Source organism: Natrix helvetica, assembly GCF_964273705.1.
Source record: "Natrix helvetica genome assembly, chromosome: 4".
Taxonomy (NCBI): Eukaryota; Metazoa; Chordata; class Lepidosauria; order Squamata; family Natricidae; genus Natrix; species Natrix helvetica.
Genome location: NC_138550.1, coordinates 69162580 through 69183433, shown reverse-complemented (window position 1 = coordinate 69183433; position 20854 = coordinate 69162580). Strand labels below are relative to the sequence as shown.

Sequence of the window (20854 nt, the reverse complement as noted above, 5' to 3'; positions counted from 1 at the left end):
ACATCAGCTCTTTTCCAGTCCTCTGGTAGTTCCCCGGTACTCCAGGATTTTTGAAAGATGTGCTATAGTGGTTCTGAGGTGACATCTGCCAGCTCCTTTAGAATTCTGGGATGTAATCTGTCAGGTCCCAGTGATTTGTATTCATCAAGATCAAACAGGTGTTCTCTTACTATTTTTTTTCTTATTTTAACTTTTATTTCTCATCTGTTTTTTGCAGTTATGATTTTGATAGGTTGGGCTACAGCTTTTCTTTGCATGAAGACTGATGCAAAGAATGAGTTAAGCAGTTCTGCTTTTTCTCTGCTGCCTGTTACTTCCTTGCTATCTTCTCCCTTTAGTGGACTGTTTGCTTGATTTTTTTTCTTGTTATTTATATGTTAGAAGAAACTGTTTTTATTATCTTTGACTTTTGTTGCAAGTCTTTGTTCATTCTGAACCTTTGCAGATTCTGGCAATCTGTTGATATTCTGCCTTGGTTATGTGTCCTTCTTTCCATTTTTTTGTACTTGTCCTTTTTGTCTTTCAATTTGTCAGAGAGATCTTTGTGCAGTCATGCTGGTTTCTTTTTGGATTTCTTGTTTTTCTTTTTCAGTGGTATTGTTCCACTGGGGACTGGAATTTTATGATCATATTTTTCAGAGTTTCCCAAGATTCTTGAGTTGTTTTCCTCTTTATGATTTTCATCCAAGAAGTCTTTCCCAAGTTTTCTCTGAGTGTTAAATTTGGCTCTTTTAAAATCTAGGACTGTGGTATCATTATGTTCTGTTGCTTTTGTTTTCATTATGTTAAGTTGTAGTACGACATGGTCACTCTCACCCAAGGTTACTGCAGTTTCAACTCCCTCTATCACTTCCCTGTTTGTAAGAATTAGATCTAATCCTTCTAGTTCCCTCCTCTACCTTTTGGACAACAAAGTTGTCAGCATGTCAGATCCCTATCATGGCACTGCCATTTCTGTGGGGAGAGGAGCCTGGATCATTTATTCACATTACCCTCTTCCTGTTTCCTACATATCCTGTAATCCCTTAATTTATAACTCCAGTTCTGAAACCTATCTGCTCTGTGGTTTGATTTACTTTTGGGAAATGTGTAAGAGGGGAGAGCCATCTGTTTGTCTCAGTTCTGAAGCCTCCTGAAAGAAGCGCTTGGGAACAGTCCCTTATCTCCTTCCCAGGAGGACCGTTTTCACAACATTTTTACATCTGTGGATTGGCTCACTAAACATCAGACTGAGAGGAGGGGTTTCTAACTTCTTTATCCTAACAGAATTGCCTAAGGCAGAGGTCGGCAAACTTAAACACTCAAAGAGCCATTTGGACCCATTTCCCACAGAAAAGAAAACACCGGGAGCTACAAAGGTCCTAACCGGAAGCCCCCTGTTCAATTCTGGAATTGACCGGAAGTTCAGTTCTCCCACTATAGAGTGTCCTCCTAGCGTGGCGTACTTTTTCCTCTATCTGTCATAACCGAAAGCCCTATCAATTATGGAGACAACTGGAAAACCCTCCCATTGCCATAAAGTCTTCTCCTGGTGCACTGTGCTTCTCCCCCCGCCCCCCCGAGAAGCTCCTCTCAAAATTGTGGTGCCGACCAGTGATGGAGCCGCAGCAGAGGGAGGAAAGAGCCACATGCGGCTCCAGAGCCACAGTTTGCTGATCCCTGGCCTAAGGGGAACTTAGATTCTGCTTTGCTTTTGTCTTCCTTTCAATAAAAGAATGAAATGCTGCTATTTCAAGAGTTCGTACTTTCTTGAACGAGGAGTAGAGGCAGAACCTCACAGCTAGGTTGGTCAGGAACTTATTCGATTTCTCACTTGGTGCAGAATTGTTTTCCAATTGATTTCAAGGTAATTGAAGTCCCCCGTTACTATTGTAGTGTGTTTCCTATATATATTTATTAGTTGGTTGGCAAAAAGTACATCTATTTTTTCTGCTTGGTTTGGTGGCCTGTAGTATACACCTATGGCAATGTCATTTTTTTCTTTTATATTGACCCACATGCTGTGAGTTCCAAATATTATGCAGAATTAAATCAGAGTCCAGGGCAGAACTATCCTTAAAGTTCCAATTTAATAAGACAGACATGTTGGCACATCTGTGGAATCCCAAATCTGAAAACTTCCTGGGATTCCACCCAGTTGAAAGTTCATGATCTTTTCCCCACACCCATAAATCCATCACATGGTCCAATCTTCCTCAGCTACGTTGGCATCTCCACCCAGCTGGTTCCGGTCAGGTGCAGAGATGCGGAGACAAAAGATGACCTTGGCTTCTCTAAAGGAATGACAACAACACATTCCACAACTCTACTCCTTTCTATTCCCCCCTCCCAATTACTACACTAATGAAACAGCATAGTGAAATAATAGAAAGTGTGGCAGGCCAAAGATCCTTAAAGGAACATAACTACAGGCCTGACAGGTGGCCTCTCCTCAGAAGAAAAACATTTCCTGAACAGAGAACATCAAAGTTAGCAATAATAAAAAAAAATTAACCACATCTTCCCCCCCAGTGGGAAGCCCCCCTTTGGCTTATCGGGAAACTTCTCATGGAATCAGTTTATTAACCTGTCCGCCTTTAGGTCCCAACTTTTCACCCAAATGGCTTCGGACAAAGGGTACCCCTTCCAATGCACTAAATACTGTAAGCGACCCCTATATTTAATATAGGGGTCGCTTAAAATATTAAGTCTAATTTTTTTTCACCTCATAATGTGTTTCCCCTTCTACCACTACAGGAGGAGGGGGAGCTTGGGCGGACAGTCTTATGCTGGACTCAATTACTGGTTTCAACAAGCTACAATGAAATACGGGGTAAATTTTCCCTAGAATTCTGGGTAGACTGAGTCGAACTGTAACTGGGTTAATTATCTTTTCTATTGGGAACGGACCTAGAAATTTTGGGTCCAATTTCTTACTAGGCATTCTTAATCTTATGTATTTGGTAGATACAAAAACTTTGTCCCCCACACGAAAGGGGGTTTGGAGCGAGCGGTGTTTATCAGCTTGCTTCTTGTAGGCTTCTGCTGCATCTGTTAGAGCCTTCTTCGTATTTTCCCATCCTTTGTGTCCATCCATTCATTTAGAGACATGGAAGAGGGAGGTTCTCTAGGAAGCTCAGGCATGGGAACAAATTCCATGCCACTGGTAATCTGGAAAGGAGTTAATCCAGTGCTGCTGTGGACCGCATTGTTGTACGCCACTTCGGCAAAAGGTAGCAAGTCCGAGCAGTTGTCTTGCTGATAGCCCACATAACACTGGATGTATTGTTCCACCATCACATTGGCCCTCTCTGCTGCGCGGTTCATGCTGGGATGAACCTCTGAGCTCAATCCTTGTGTGGACCCAATGGATCTCAGGAACTCTCTCCAGAACTTGGCTGTGAACTGGACTCCGCGGTATGAAATGATCCTCTTCGGCTCCCCATGCAGGCAATAAACATGTTTCACAAACATTTTTGCTAATTTCTTTGCGGACAGCAACCCCGAGCAAGCGATGAAGTGTGCCTGCTTGGAAACCAAATCAATTACTGTCCAGCTTACTCTATTTCCACTGCTGTCTGGGAGTTCAACAATGAAGTCCATTGCAATCTCTTCCCATGGTCGGCTAGGGCTGGCCACTCGTTGTAGTAGTCCAGGGGGCTTCCCCGGTCATGTTTTCATTGTTGCGCAAGTAGCACAGCTTTTTACATAATCTTCCACCTCCGATTTCATCCTTGGCCACCAAAATTGACGCCTGGCAAGGTGGAACGTTTTTAGGAATTCAAAGTGGCTACCTAATTTTGCATCATGGCTTCACTGTAGAACTTCCAGCCTCAATTCCGCAGGGAGATACAGTTTGGACCCCTTCCAGGCTAAACCACCGCTCATCGTTAGGATATCCTTGTTATTGTTGAACCACGGGTCTGCCGGGAGTGCTGCTTTGAACTCTGTCATCAGCTTATCTTGGCGTCGGGTGGTGACCTGGGCCACCTGTTAGTGGGAGGAAGAAATGATGGGTTGAACAACTTCTTCCTTCTTACTGTCGTACTGTGGTTTTCTCAACAAAGCATCCGCCAACACGTTCTTCCCTGCAGGGATGTGTTTAATGTTGAATTTGAACCTTTGGAAGTATTGTGCCTAGCAAACCTGTTTGAGAGATAATCTTCGATGGGCGTAGATAGCCTCGAGGTTTTTATGATCAGTCCAGACCTCAAACAGCATTTCCCCCCCTTCCAAGAGATTTCTCCACGTGAGCAGGCTCCACCTGATCGCCAACGCCTCTTTCTCCCAAATGGCCCACCTCCTTTTAGTAGTGGTAAGTTTCTTGGAGATGAAAGCGCATGGAAAGTGAAGGTGGCCCTCTCTATTCTTTTGTAGTAGCACTGCAGCTATTGCTACACCACTGGCATCCGTCTGAATTATGAATGGTCACTTGGGGTCGGGGTGTTGCAGTATGGGCTCTTGGGCAAAGAGCCGTTTTAATTTCTCAAAAGCTTTTTGACAGTCCATTGTCCATTTCAGGGGTTGGTTTGCTTTTGGCTTTGTTGGGGAAGGCCCCGTTTTTAATAGCTCAGTCAATGGAAGAGCAATTTCTGCAAAATTCAGAATGAATTGCCTGTAGTAATTTGCAAATCCAAGGAAGCTTTGTAGTTGTCTGCGAGTACTTGGAGGTTTCCAGTCTAATACAGCTTTCACTTTTTCTGGATCCATTTCTATCCCCTCATTGGAGATGCGATAATCCAAGTAATCTAGTGAGGTCTTGTGAAACTCACACTTCAACAACTTTGCATATAGCTTAGCGGTCAAAAGTTTTTTCAGGACTTGCCGTACCAGCTTTACATGTTCTTCTAGGGTTTCAGAGAAGATCAAGATGTCATCTAGATAAACAAGCACTCCGCGGCACCTCATTTATGTACTGCATGAAGACTGCAAGTGCTCCTTGTAGCCCAAATGGCATGACTTTGTACTGAAAACTGCCAAGGGGAGTGTTAAAAGCAGTCTTCCATTCATCTCCCTCTCTGATCCGTATACGGTAATACGCCTCTCTCAAGTCCAGCTTGGTAAAGATCTTGCCTTTTGCCAAGTGGTTTAGCATATCTTTCATGAGGGGAAGGGGATAAGTATTCTTTTCGCATACCACATTCAAGGCTCGCAGATCAACACAGAAACGAACCCCACCATCTTTCTTTTCTCTTAAGAGCACTGGGGCTGCTACTTTCGACTTCACTGGTTCAATAAAGCCCCGTTTCAAATTGATGTCTATGTAATTCCTCAATTCAACCATCTCTTTGGGGGTCATGGAGTACATTTTCGGCTTCGGTAAGTTAGCCCCCGGTTTGAAGTCTATTGCACAATCTGTGGGCCAGTGAGGGGGAAGATCGTTGCAATATTCCTCACTGAACAGTCCCGCTAAGTCCCAGTACTTGTTGGATCCCTGGAGGTTTGGTGTCTGCTACAGGTGCCGCAGGTTCCGGATGGTCTGGGCTATTGGGTCCCATCATTCCTGGGTGCCCTTTTGGCTCCACCGGTGGTAGCGACCCAAAGCCGATAATCAATTTTCTAACGCCATCCTCCCACTTTATTGTAGGCGCCCACTTGTCCAGCCATGCAAGTCCCAATATAATTGATTCCTGCATTCTTGGAGCTACAATGAATCTGAGGAATTCATAGTGGCGGCCTATCATCCACTTTACCAACTCGGTAATTTTAGTGGCTGGGCCCCTCCAATCAGTGTTCCATCCACTTGCTCGAACCGAATGGGAGGGTTTAGGGGTCTTGTATGTATACCTAGTTGCTCCACAATCGACATGCTGATTTAGCATCGGGTGCAGCCGGTGTCCACAACTGCTCCAACTTCCCCTTCTACTCCAGTTTCTAGCACTTGGAAGTTGCATTTTATTGTAAAGGGGCGGATGGGTGCATTAATCCTTGGGTCATCTTTGGCATTTCCCTCCTCCGAGGCCTTCCCCTTGGTAGGACTCTTTGTCACCTTAGGTTGGGGATCCTCTTCCGGAGGTTGTTGGCCCAGATGACTCTTCTGTGGTAGCTTCTGGAGCCTTCTCTTTACTGCTCTGGTGGTTGGTGCACACGTTTGTGATATTGGGACTGGAGCCAAGCACTCTGACGCTCTGTGGCCAAATTGACAGCAACACTGGCATTTTATTGGCTTCCCCGAGGGACGGAACCTAGTTGCATCTCTTACCTTAGGAACTGCCTCATCACATTGTTCTGCTACCCATCCTGCAGTAATGCCCTCATTCACCTCTTCTTCCACTGTTGAGAACTCTTCTCTGTAGAAAGCTCAGGTAAGAACCTGTTGGGGCATTGCAGGTGAGACTGGAACCAGTGGGGTGGTCAATCTCTGGTTTGGCCACTGCCCAGTTATCTGCCATGGTGCCATCTACTGAGGGAGAGCAGGTGCCCATTGACATCTCTCCCATCCATGACCTGGGGTTCAACCAACAATGGCTTGCAGGGGTGTGTGTGCCAAGGCTCCCTCTGCTGGCTTGGAGGATTTTCCCATGCTGATGGCCAAGCAGGCGTCCACTGGCATCTTTTCCATCCATACTTTGGGAAGAAAGCCCAATTTGGTGGTGCTTCATTCACTAGCTGCAGCCCAATTTCCGGTGGCTGGCAAGTGAAAGATGCTGGCCAAATCCCTTCTTGCTGGCTGGGTTGAACTTCCCATTTTGATAGGGAATCTGTCTTCAACTCAGTTGCAGGGTAATGGGTCATTTCATTTATCGCTGTTGTAAGGAGTAATTTATCTTCACTCCAGTCTTTCAGTCCATTGCAGCTTTCACTAGTGAAGGGGGGGAAAGATTGACTGACGTTTGGCTGAAGAAGTTGATCTGGGAGCCCCCTCCAGCCATCCCCCTCCATCTTCCCAGATGCTATAAAGATGAAAATTTCCTCCCACGCAAATTCTTTTGCACTTCGGAAGAACTTCAGAGAAGCAATTCATCATTAGCTTCTTTTCTCTTAATTGTTCACTGATATTTTATGCTGATATGGTCAGCGTTGGGAAATCAGCACCCCCCTCACCAGCCCCTCTCCGGGGTGCTGGTGATTTATTTTAAAGGGAGATTTGGGATAATGTCAGCGTTCCAAATATCATGCAGAATTAAATCAGAGTCCAAGGCAGAGCTATCCTTAAAGTTCCAATTTAATAAGACAGACATGTTGGCACATCTGTGGAATCCCAAATCTGAAAACTTCCTGGGATTCCACCCAGTTGAAAGTTCATGATCTTTTCCCCGCACCCATAAATCCATCACATGGTCCAATCTTCCTCAGCTACGTTGGCATCTCCACCCAGCTGGTTCCGGTCAGGTGCAGAGGTGCGGAGACAAAAGATGACCTTGGCTTCCCTAAAGGAATGACAACAACACATTCCACAACTCTACTCCTTTCTATTCCCCCCTCCCAATTACTACACTAATGAAACAGCATAGTGAAATAATAGAAAGTGTCAGGCCAAAGATCTTAAAAGGAACATAACTACAGGCCTGACACATGCATTCTAGGAGGTTTTCGTCTTTGATTTTGTGCATTTCTGTAGCAATGTAGTGGTCCTTTACATACAGTGCACCTCCATCTCTTTTATGGGGTATGCTTTTTTTGAGCAGTATGTATCCTTCTATAAGTATGTTCCAGTCATGGGTTTCATGCTACCAAGTTTCATATCTACTATAATTCATATCTACCTTCATATCTGCCTTAATATCTACTGTTCATATAATTCATATCTACCTTCATGTAATAATAGTTCAAGTTCACCCTGTTTGTTCCACAAACTTTGTGCATTTGTATACAGGCACTTGAGATCTTTATGTCTGACTGAGTATGCTTCCTATATCTCCTATTAGATATTTGAATTTGTCTTCCTTCCCATCCTTACTTACCTCATTATTTGACTTGTTTTCCAGGGTATTTTGCTTGGAATTAGGTCCTGGTGATTGGCCACCCTCCCCCTTCGATTTTAGTTTAAAGCCCTTCTAATAAGTTGAGCCAGTTGTTTTCCAAAAACATTCTTCCCAGTCTTTGTGAGGGCCCATCCCTTGCCCAAAGCGGATCATGGAGGTAGTGCAGACCATGGTCCAGGAATTCAAAGGTTTTTTAGCGACACCAACCCTTTAGCCAGTGGTTCACTTCTAGAATCCTTTGTTCTCTTACCGGATTTTGACCTTTCGTTGGCAGTACAGATGAAAACCTTACTTGTGCACCTAACTCTTTAACTTTCTTGCCTAGCTGCTCGTAATCACTCAATATTGTTTTCAAGTCCTTTTTTGTGTCATTCGTGCAAGTAGTAGTATAAAAGGGTAGTAATCTATGGGTTTTATTATTTTGGTTAGATTCTCAGCTACATCTTTGATTTTTGCTCCAGGGAGAGCAGAATTTGTTTGTATGTCTGGTCTGCAGATAACTGGTTCTGTTCCTTTGAGAATAGAATCTCCTATCACCAAAATTCACTTTCCTTTTTTAGGGAGTCCAGTCTTGGGTTCTTTTCTGTTTATCTCAGGTGAGTTTGTTGATGCGACTTTTTAAGGGATATTTGGTGATGTCTTTTTTCTAAGTGTTAATGGGGCTACTTCTGATTGGGTTAGATTGGGCAGCAGGGGTTTGTTAGATGTGTGCTGCTTCTTTCTTTGGTTATTGTGTTTCCTTGTATGTGTGACATGCCTCCATTTGTCTTCCTCCAAGGGTTTATCAGCAGGGTCAAATCCTCTGGGAGTTATTTGTTCATTATTTGGTTCAATTTGGGCATAGCTTTCTTGTGTAGGTTTGAGTTGGGCTAGAATATTTATTTATCGGTAATTTGCTTACTAGTTAGTTTTATTTATCGTTTTCTTCCCTATATTTTAAAAGGGGGTTGAACTCCAGTTCCTCCCTATCTTATTATTTAAGATTTGCCTTATTTGTGTGATTGATCTTTATTAATCCTATTCTTTCTTTTTTTTATTGAAAAAGTTTTATACAGACAAATTTTCCCCTTTTAACCCCCCCCATACAGTGTAATTCACATACAAATACTATGCCCCCTCCCCTCCCCCCAACCCCCCCGCAGAAATTCTCATTCAAATATTATACCAAATACTTTACCCCCTCCCCTCCCCCCGTCTTAAAGTAAATTACTCGTTCACATATTGTACCCCCTCTCCTCCCAACAATCACAATATAAGCTTCTCTTAAAGTAACAATAGCACATTAATCCCATCTTCTAAGCTAATTTAACATATATAACTCATAATATAAATTTCTCTTAAAATAACAATATTTCATTAATCCCATCTTCTAGTTTATTTATACATATATATTGCCCCGCCCTCCACCCTAACCCTCCCCCACCTCCCACTCAAACCCACCCCCCTGACTTCCGCTATACACCACTCTAACAATTCCAAGCATCCCATATATTATTTACTCTGATCATCTATCAGTCTAAACATTCTTACCTAAAGGCTACATAGTACTTCCTAGTCTGATATTTATTCTGTATGTAATCAATCCATTTTACCCATTCCTGTGTATAATTCTCCTGCTTCTGACCTTTTAAGAAAGCTGTGATTTTTGCCATTTCGGCGAACCCCGCCACCTTCTGAGTCCATTGACCAATTGTCGGTAAAAAATCTTTCTTCCAATGTTGCGCAATCAACAACCTAGCTGCTGTGACCATATACAAAACCAATTTTGTTTCCCCTTTGGTAAAATCCTTAGTTATACCCAATAAAAACATTTGCGGAGTAAATTGTATTCTTTTCTTCAATACATTTTGCATAACCCACCATATTTTTATCCAAAAAGCTTTAACCCTGTTGCAGGTCCACCATACATGAAAAAAGGTAGCATCTAGGCACCCGCATCTCCAACATTTTGGTTGAACATTTGGGTACATGCATGATAATTTTTTAGGATCTAAATACCATCTGTAAAACATTTTATGAAAAAATATGAACCCATATTTTTTCCCACGTTTCCAACATAACCACTTCACCAAAATTCTGAGCCCATTTAATCATACAATCCTTAACCAGTTCACTTTCTGAATCTCTTTCTAACAGTACATTATATATTCTTTTAACTTGTTTTGGGCCAGTCTCTTTTATCTGCTTGATCAGTTCCACTTCTTTATCCATAAAACCGACCCTACGATCTTCTTCCCATCTCTTCTGTAGCTGTATGTAATGTAACCAGTTTAAAATAATTCCTTCTTCCAACAGTTGTTCCAGAGTTTTTAACTTCCATTCGTCCCCATCAGCGATAAGCACATCTTTGTATAAACAACCCCCGAGTGACTTAATATTCATAATCCCCATGGTGTCTGCAAGATCCAACCAAAGCGGTATTTTATAATCCCAATTGGGCCGGTGCTTCTTCCATACTCTCATCAGGGCATTTCGGAGAACATGATTGTTAAACACTTTGTCCACCCTATCTTCATAAAAAAGATATGCATGCCATCCCAGAACAAGATCATGGCCTTCTATATTCAGCAATTCCCTTTTTGTTTTCCCAAACCAATCTGCTACATGCGTTAATACCGCAGCTTCATAGTACAATCGAAGGTTTGGGAGTCTGAGGCCGCCTCTTTCGCGAGTATCTTGCATAATCTTCATCTTTACTCTCGGCTTTTTCTCCTTCCAAACAAATTTATTTAATGTTGCTTGCCAATTTAACAAAGTTTTATCTGACTGAAGCACCGGTATCATCTGGAATAAAAAGATAAATCTAGGTAGAATGTTCATTTTAATTGCTGAGATCCTTCCAAGCAGAGACAGTTGTAACTTTTTCCATACTTCAAGATCTTTCTGGATCTTTTGCCACAACACTTCATAATTATTTAAGAAAAGTTTTGTGTTTGATTCTGCAATTTGTATTCCTAAATATTTGACCTTGGAGACTATTTCAAAGCGTGCTAAACTTACAAGTCTCTTTCTTTGAGTCTCTGTCATGTTTTTAACCATCATTTTCATTTTGTTTTGATTTAGTCTAAACCCAGACACCATGCCAAATTCTACTATTATATTTTTCATCTGGATTATTGACTTCAAAGGATGTGAAAGGGTAACAACCAGATCGTCGGCAAATGCTCTAGTTCTGTATTCCTTTTGCCTGACATTTATGCCATCTAAGGATTTTGAGTCCCGGATTGCGTTCAACAAGACTTCCAAAGTTAAAATAAATAACAATGGAGATAATGGGCAACCTTGTCTTGTGCCTTTTTGTATCTCGAAAGTTGTTGACAAATTTCCATTAATAATAAGTTGTGCATTTTGTTGCTGATAAATTGCTCCAATCGCCTGCCGAAGTCGTGGTCCCATATCCATCTTTTCCAAAGTCTTGGTTAGAAAGTTCCAATTCACTCGATCAAAGGCCTTCTCTGCATCCAAGAAGACCAGCACTGCAGAGATCTGCTTATTCTTATCAAGATAATCAATTAAATCTATGAGTTGCCTTACATTCTCCTTCATATGTCTGCCTTCAATAAATCCTGCTTGATCATGATGAATAATCTCTTGGATAACCGGCATCAATCTGTTGGCTAGTACCTTAGCAAATATTTTATAATCTGTGTTCAGAAGAGATATCGGCCTGTAATCCTCTGGTTTCTTAGGGCCCTCTTTATCTTTAGGTATCAATGAGATAAAAGCCGCTTTCCATGAGGAGGGTATTTTACCTCCTTGCTGTATGTTACAAAATAGTTGTGTAAGATATTCAATCATTTCCAGTTGTAAAGTTTTATAGTACATTGCAGTCAAACCATCAGTCCCTGGAGCCTTAGCTAGTTTAAGTTGATTTATAGCTAAAGTAATCTCATCAGCATTTATCAGACGTTCCAAATTTGTCTTTTGAAGCACAGATATTTTAGTAACCCTTTTTCCTTCCAAAAATCATCTACTGACTTGTTCTGTATATTATCCTGTACATATAGCTTAGCATAATAGTCCACAAATGATTTTTTAATCAAATCTTGTTGATATACCGTCTTCCCTCCATACTCAATTCTATCAATAATTCTGTCATTCGTGTTCCTTCTCAAAGTATGAGCCAACCACCTACCAGGTTTATTAACATTAGCAAAGGTGTTATGTTTCGCAAATTGTAAGTTAGTTGCTGTTTGTTCTGCTATAAGCATTTGAAATTGATCTTTCAACAGCTTTAGCGCCATCTGGAGCACCTCGTCTTTCGGGTTTGCTATAAGCAGCTGTTCCTTAATTTTTATTTCATCTTCCAATTCCATTCTCCTTTTCTGTCTAATTTGTTTATGTTTGAAATTCATATGTATCAGGACCCCACGCATATAAGCTTTACTTGCATCCCAAACTATTTCAATGGGAGTACCCTTATTCATGTTAAAACTGAAAAATTCCTTCATGTGTTTTTTAAGTTCATCAACATTTTTTTCGTATCTAAATAAATTTTCATTTACTCTCCAAGACCTTCTTGGCCTCTTCCCTAACTCAATTTGTAACCACACCCGGCTATGGTCAGTAAGTGTCCTGGAGAATATTTTGGTTTTCTTAGCTTTAGGAAGTAGATCCGGTGTTAACAAAAAGAAATCAATCCTTGAAAAGGATTTATGTCTATCTGAGTAAAAAGAAAAGTCCATCTCATTTAGATGCTGTATCCTCCAAACATCTTTTAATTTCAAGTCATCTTGTAGGTCAAAAAAAGCCTTTGGTAGTTTGGTAATGAATTTGGTCGTTGTTCTCTTATCTATCCTTGGCGAAATCACTCCATTCCAGTCTCCCATAATTAAAATACTCTTAAAATTCCAATCTAAGATTTTTAAATGAAGCATCTTGTAAAAACTTTCTTGTAGTTGGTTAGGTGCATAAATTCCTACAACCAAGATAGCACCAAAGTCTGTATCAAGTTCAATTGCTATATATCTACCACTGTCGTCTGCCTCTATAACCTTGGTTGGGAATCTTTTGCTTATGTGTATCACCACTCCATTTTTCTTTACTAAATTAGAGGCAGCATACAGTGTTCCCAATTTTGAATTCACTAAGTACTTCTGGTCTTGTAGCCTAATATGGGTCTCTTGAAGACAAACAACATCATTATTAAATTGCTTCAAATAATAAAATATTTTTTTTCCTTTTTTGTGGAGAGTTCAGTCCATTCACGTTCCAAGATAATAGCTTAAGCATCTTTAGGTCTAGTCTGGAGCGTTGAAAGCATTTGCTGAAGATCTCTCTCCACAAGACTAATCTTCGGCCCGGCTCTTCCCATGGCTCCAGTTTGCTTCTTAACTTCTTTCTTAGCACATTGTGTTTGGGGGTCCACCTGCTTGTGAGATTCTAGCATCTGTCTAGTCGTGGATCTAGTAACACGTTGTTCCACAGGTTTAAGTATCGACATTTCAATTAGAGTCTTAGACGGTCCTTCTTCCAAGAAGGAGATCAACAGAGATCCGGAGGGGTCCACTCGAAATCCACCTACAGCACCCTGCACCTCCTTCTCTTTTGGCAACTGCTTTCTTTGTTCGTCTGATTCTTTTTCAAACAGCCTCTGCTCTGAGACATTCAAGTCTGCTGATGTTGGTGTAGATGTACGTGGAGGGGTTGCACTTTCCTTGAGTATTTCATAATAAAACTCTCTAGTTTTATCTATTGTATTCAAACGATATCTTACCCCTTGATACTTAAATATAACACCAATTGGAACATCCCACCTATATTGTATCTCTCTCTTCTTCAGCTCAGCTACCAAAAATCCAAAATCCCTTCTAAACTTTAACATCGCTGGCGGGAGCTCCTTAAAAACACCAATTATATGCCCATCTATTTGAAGGGCGGAGTAAAAAGACTTCTGCAAGATGTCATTTCTGAAATATCTCTCAGTAAAGTATATCACAACATCTCTTGGTAGTTGCCTTTGTGATGCTATACGTGAATTTACTCTGTAAATTTTGTCGATCTTAGCTGAAATCATACTGGGGTCATTCATTTTTAATAACGTAGCCAAAGCATCTGCACAAACTTTTCTTAAATCCTCTCTGGGGTTTTCTCTTATGCCCCTAAGTCTGATAGCAAACTCCATAGATCTAAATTGTATCATAATAATCTCATTATCCATCCTTTGCATATTCCCTTCCATTCCCACAAATTTCAAATCTGTTTCTTTCATTTTGGTTTCCAAGTCCACGGCTAATTGCTCAATTTTGCTGTCCACCTTAAGAACCACCTCTGATAATCCCATTGCAATAGTTTGCAAATTTTTATCAATTTGATCGGACCTTGTTATATTGTCCTGGACCATTTGTTTAATCTCTATAAGTTCTTTGCCTATAAAATCCTTCAAGTCCTGGAGATTCTTTATTATTATTATTATTATTATTATTATTATTATTATTATTATTATTATTATTATTATTATTATTTATTAGCGTTTATATACCGCCCCCTCTCCCTAAAGGGACTCGGGGCGGTGTAGCGGTTGAGGAATTTGAGGAAAATTCATTGTAGCGGTTGAGGAAACCGCCCCTTGATCCGTTGCCATATTTAACAGAAAAAAAAAAGGAGGACAGTTCTTCCCAGCTTTCTCACAAAATACTCTTCCAAGTAGGTCAGGTTATGTAAACTGACTCAGAAGTTGTTAATAGTTATTTCAGCCGTTCCGCCTTTACTGCCCCGGCTGTCAGCAAGCAATTAGCTTTCATTTTCTTTAGGTTTTCAACTATAAATCAACGCCATTTTGAATCCTTTGTTCTAAGCCCACGCCTCTCAAACTCAGCAGTAGCGTTCTTTTTAAAAAGATTTTTTCCCCCACTTAAAACTTAAAATACTTGCAAGAGTCTTCCTTCCTTCTTTGGGATGTTGTTAGAAGTTAAGGCTGCTCCCGGCGTCTGGCTCTGCTAAAAACATTAGCAGAGGATATCAAAAGACAGGAGAATGCAACAACTGCAAAAGGGGGCACTCCTCGTCGCACTCCAGAGGCTATAAATCCTTCTGGAGGGCTACACGAGAGGCTCAACCCGACAGCTGAATCTCTCCCTCATAAATTCCAAGAATTTAAGAGTGTCCAAGGCGTTAAAGATCGTAAAAAAACAACTCTACAGTCTATTGATCTGACAAGCTCAGAAAAAGCCTGCCGACGACGTCCGTGGAACAACCCGAAAGCCCAATCCTATTCTTTCTTGATTTCTAATTTGCAGAAATGTGGAGCCTGCTTTAGATATATATTTTTTAACCAAATGTTGAAGTATAAGGGCAAATAGATAGCAAAACTGAAGCCCACTTCCTCATCAGCCAATATGTGCTCTGAATGTGCTCTGAATCAATCCAGTCACTTAGTTTATTATTTAGGTGTCTGGCATAGAGTTTGCTTATTATGCTTAACAGGCTAATTATGTATAGGCAGGTCTTGGGTGTCCTTTGTATATATGGCCATGATATTAGTTAAACCCCAGTCCTCTGAGATTTATGCAGTGCAATCAATCGTGAGAAAATAATCTTCAAAATCATTGCTGGTGTAATAATTATTTGCCTAAACCTTTCAACCAATAGTTTGAAAACTTATTGAAGCTAAAAGTTTAGCCAAAAACATTTGGTGTGAGTTGTGCACAACAATTTTTTTAAATATTTCAATATTTAAGATTAATATTTCTAATCCTATTTTTGTATAGTAAAATATGGATACAGTATTTATAATGGTTTCATTGATGGCAAACTATAGTCAAGAGATCTATATGCACATTTTGCAATAGTCCACATATATAAACTTGCTTTGCAAGATGAGTTGCCTCATAGAGTGCATATTTATTCTTTTCTTTTATTTAAATTTATATATTCTGCAGTTATGTAATTTTTTCTCTTTTTGAAGCTGGGATGGCAAGCATCAGCAGCACAAAACCTTTGGAAACAGGAATGTCTACTGCTATACTCCATTAGAAGCCTTTACATTGGTAAGCAGGATCATATGACTGCAGTTTTCCTTGGTTATTCATCCAAATGAGATTGAAGGCATATGTAAACTGCTGACATTACTATAATGGTCTCAATGCATTTTGTCATTTATTAGAGTACATTGGCTGTTCTTGCTTTGGAATTAACCAAACAGGCCCACTGGCTGCATTCTGTTCAACCAGATGGAAGAAACACTAAAGTTTGTCAGTCAGAGCCATGGAGTGCTGATTTGTCACAATGTCATCAATCAGGTAAGCTTCTTATAAACTAAAATAACTGCGGATATAATTTCCTCCATAAAATAGCAGAACTGAATAAGTGTGGCAAAATTTCTGTGAGCTGCACATTCTCTGTTGTATAAGAAGTAAATCCTTTTTTTAAAGGTTAAAAAACTAAAATATACTTAGTATGTTTCATATTAAGTTTAATGTGCATCTACAGGTGAAACTCGAAAAATTAGAATATCCTGTTGCTCAGTGGTCCAAAGTCCTCTTTTGCATCTCATTTGGAAACCAAGGATCCAGAGTATGGAGAAAGAATGGAGAGGCCAATCAAGCACAGTAATCCCACGGTCATTGAACCAGGTTTTAGTGCTTTTGGCAAAAGTTGCTCTCATCAGAAAAGAGGACTTTGGACCATTGAGCAAAAGGAGTTTGGACCACTGTGCTTCATTAAGACCAGGGTCAACGCAGCTGTCTACCAGGAGATTTTGGAGCACTTCATGCTTCCTTCCGCAGATGAGCTTTATGGGGATGCTCACTTCATTTTCCAGCTGCCCACACTGCCAAAAGCACCAAAACCTGGTTCAATGACTGTGGGATTACTGTGCTTGATTGGCCAGCAAACTCGCCTGACCTGAACCCCATAGAGAATCTATGGGGCATTGCCGAAAGAAAGATGAGAGACATGAGGCCAAACAATGCAGAAGAGCTGAAGGCCGCTATTGAAGCATCCTGGTCTTCCATAACACCTCAGCAGTGCCACAGGCTGATAGCTTCCATGCCACGCCGCATTGAGGCAGTAATTGCTGCAAAAGGGGCCCAAATCAAGTACTGAGTACATATGCATGCTTATACTTTTCAGAGGTCCGATATTCTATGCACAATCCTTGTTTTATTGATTGCATATAATATTCTAATTTTCTGAGATGGTGGATTTGGGGTTTTCAAGAGCTGTACACCTTAATCATCACAATTATGACAAATCACAGCATGAACTATCTTGCTTTGCATGTAATGAATCGTATATATTAGTTTCACCTTTTAAGTTGCATTAATGAAATAAATGAACTTTTGCACGATATTCTAATTTTTCGAGTTTCACCTGTATCTTCATTAGCCTCTGCTTGCGCCAGAGAAGAGGACCAACAATTCTCCAGGGCTGCTGCGGGAGGGGCCACCAATGGGTTATTATCAAGTCCTGATTTGCCCAGAGACTGAGTGGAATTCTGGAAGCCATACCTCTCACTCTTGGCACCCCAGTTTCCCTCTCAGTCTGGTCCTAAGGAGATAGAAATCCTTTGGCTCCTGTAAAATAGAGGATTTTTTAAAAAATTAGTACAATTGGCCATTTAAATTCTAAATTGTGAATTGCCTGGCAAAAAGGGGTCGTCCATCGTTGCCTCCTATTCGGAAGTCCGGTATGCTGGTTTTGCTATTCAGCCAGTTTCACAGCCATGTGGAGCCTGGGGTCCCCGTGCCGGGGGGTGCCAGCCTCCAAATTACAGCTCCGCAGGAAACTAGTCTTGGCCACTTGAGATGCATTGGGATGGTGAGGTGGATCAGAGCGGCGAGAACAGCGGTGGCCATTGCTGTGGCCACGAGGTGACGGCAATTTTGAAGCCCCAAAGTTCATCACATTGCTGTTTGAAGTGGCGGCTCAGTTCTGCATCGGCTAACGCTGTTTTGCCAGGAATTGCATTCCAGCCGTCTCATGCAGCCACGACACCGGCTAGGTGATCCCAGCGGCTCCTGAGCACCAGATCGAGTAGATAGGCTTAAGTAAGTAAGTAGACTGGGGCCTGAACAAGATGGCGGCCGCCAGGGGAGAGGCGACTTCAAATTTGCCACCTGAAGGGGATCGAGGGGCAGAGGAAACAAATTAAACTTAAAAAGGGATGATTAAAGTAAATAATTATAATGAAATATGGAGGGATTTTATAAAATCAGTGTTGGTGGAAGGCAAGGGGAATAAACCTACTCAAGAATATATGTTGTTTTGAAGGATATAAGGACACAATTGGAATATATTGTATATCTAAGAAATATAATGGGGGGAGAAAGGTCCCCAGGGGGTGGGGGTGCATTGTAATGTGTGTTTTTTCCCTTTTCCTTTTGTCTGTCTTTTTTTTTTTAATTCAGTTGTATGTACTGTTTGTATTATTTGTGTTTAAAAAAAAATAATAATAATAAAAGAACTACCCTCTAGAAGTATGCAGGGAAAATTCAGAATGGGCAGAATCAAAAGCCAAAAGTTATTGGGTCTTTTAAAAATTCTGAAAAATAACAAATGATAAATATATTGTTGACATTAATATTAAACATAAAATGTCCACCCTAGTTGAATGTTGAAAAAAATAACTAAAATATCTGATGCGTTTCCTCCCTTGCATAATAAGTCTACAAGTAATCATCTGAATATAAGTCAGCAGTGTGCAGCCGCTGCCAAAAAAGCTAATACAATCCTTGGTTATATAAACAGAGGCATAGAATCAAAATCACGTGAAGTACTAGTACCACTTTATAAAACCCTATCCCATTGCAAAAATATGTATTAGTGACAATTTAATACAATGACAATTTAATAAGAAAAAAAAATTAGGCTACAAACCTGGCTCTTACTCAGTGCAAATAAAATATTATTTTTGCAATATTTCTAAACTGTCCAATTTCCAATGGACTTAATTTTTATTAAGACTACTAAAAATAGAAAAAAACTTGTCCTTTTAAATCTATCTAAGTTTATCGCTAGATCTTGATAGTCTCTACCACGAAAGTAAAAGTCAATACTATATTGACTATTTGTTTATATATCTTAGTAGTCTTCCTAACAGAAAATCTCCAAGGGTTTTACTAAACTGAAATCAGCACAAATTGGTTAACGAAAAATGGGAAACAATTATGTTGTTCATTTTGAAGTGTATCACAGAAGAATAGGAGAGTAGCTACAATAAGGTAAATATGAACTATGATAAACTTTAACACGAAAACCTGTTCATTAATGTATCTTTTATTCCAGGGAATTTTGTCTTCCCATCTAGTACCAGCTTTGAATCAGATTCTTCCCTATTGGATTTGAAGGTACTTTCTCCTATTTTTGTTTTGGGGAATAAACTTTAGCATTTTCATTGCTTTTTTTTTTGTGCTAAAGATAATATTGCAAGCATGCTTTTTTCACAGTATGAGCTTACATAAGTGATTAGTCCCCTAGTGTTTTATGTAATCTAAGATCAAAGTAAGAGGCAAACTGGTGGAAAGTTTACTAAGAAGAGATTCACAAGGTAGAAAGGAAGAGGCTGAAACCTCAAAAATGGCATAGCAGTTTAGGGGAGAGCTAGAAGAGATCACTCTTAAAGAAAAGAAGGACATGGATAAAAGTTCTGGAAAGGTGTATTAAATAAAGAGACATATGAAAAACTAATATGGGATGACATTTAGGAAAAGCTTTTATTAGCAGAAAAAGCATTAGGTAAAGTTAGCACACAGAATAAATGTTTAAAACAAAATAATAGAACAATTAGATTGATAAAAGAAACAGCAGCTTACAAATGATGCCTCAGCTATCATTTCCTAAGGTTTTACCTGTTTTTTAAAATATATAAATAAACTACAACAAAAAGAATAAGCATAAGACGGTTGAAGAAATACAGGTCCAAAGTAGTGAAGATACTACAGAGCTAAATAACTCTATACATACCGTATTGCTCTCAAGTAATATTACATAGATTTTTTAAAAAAAGTTTTAAGATAAAACAGAATATCAAGAATAAAATAACTAAGACCAACTACTTTTAATGTATTTAGGCACACACAAACTAAAAACATGTCCAAATATTGGCCTTTGAATATGAATATGATATGAAATCACATATTTGCACCTCTTGATGACACCAAATCAATGCAGAAATCATTGGCTTTAGAATGAGAAAAACATGCATCAAAATAAAAAAATGCATATTTTAAGTATTATGATTTAATGTAGTTAGCCCAGCGATGGTGAACCTTTCTTGGCTCGCGTGCCATAAGCAGGGGAAGCCCAGGGGGGTTGTGCGCGGGCATGCTGTACTCATGATGCAATGCGCAACTCCCTCAGAGCACATGCGTGCATGACAGGCTCCCTCCCCATTTTTACACGCTTTTTTTGCCTTCCCCAGGTACTAGAGGTTTTATAGGAGCCTGGGAAGAGCGAAGATAGCCCCCCCTCCCCGCCCTCCGGAGGCTTCAGGAGCTTCCCTGAAGCCTTTGGACAGCAAAAAAAGGCCCTATGGCAGCGATGGCGAACCTTTTTTGGCTCGCGTACCACAAGTCGGGTGAGTGCAGGGGGATCGTGTGTGGGCGTGCCGCACCCATAATGCAATGCGCGACCCCCCAGAGTGCATGCGCGCACAATAGGCACGACCCCCCCATTTTTACATGCTTTTTTCACCCTCCCCAGGCTCCAGAGGCTTTATAGGAGCCTGGGGAGTGCGAAAAGAGCTTCCCCCCCCCCAAGGCCCTCCGGAGGCTTCAGGGACCGTCCGGAGGCTTCCCTGAAGCCTTCGGAATGTTTAAAATGACCCTCCAAGGAAACCGGAAGCGAAAAATGGCTTTAAAAAAGGCTGAACTCAGAATCTTGCGTGCTATAGGTTCACCATCCCGGAATTAGCCTGTTTTTTAACTCTCCAAACTCTAAAGAAAATTGATTTTAATGCAAAATTATAATATGCATTGATAGTAATTTGGTTTTCCTATAACTATGGCCAG

The 20854-nt window shown here is 40.5% G+C and overlaps 1 protein-coding gene across 1 annotated transcript in view; it reads left to right on the top strand.

The window, feature by feature from the left end:
- Window positions 1–20854, top strand: part of DELE1 (DAP3 binding cell death enhancer 1) — a 127554-nt gene that overhangs the window by 30372 nt on the left and 76328 nt on the right. The window contains exons 4-6 of the mRNA XM_081950486.1: window positions 15811–15892; window positions 16009–16144; window positions 19131–19192. Coding sequence (XP_081806612.1) covers window positions 15811–15892; window positions 16009–16144; window positions 19131–19192 — 280 coding nt within the window. The remainder of the gene's footprint in view (window positions 1–15810; window positions 15893–16008; window positions 16145–19130; window positions 19193–20854) is intronic.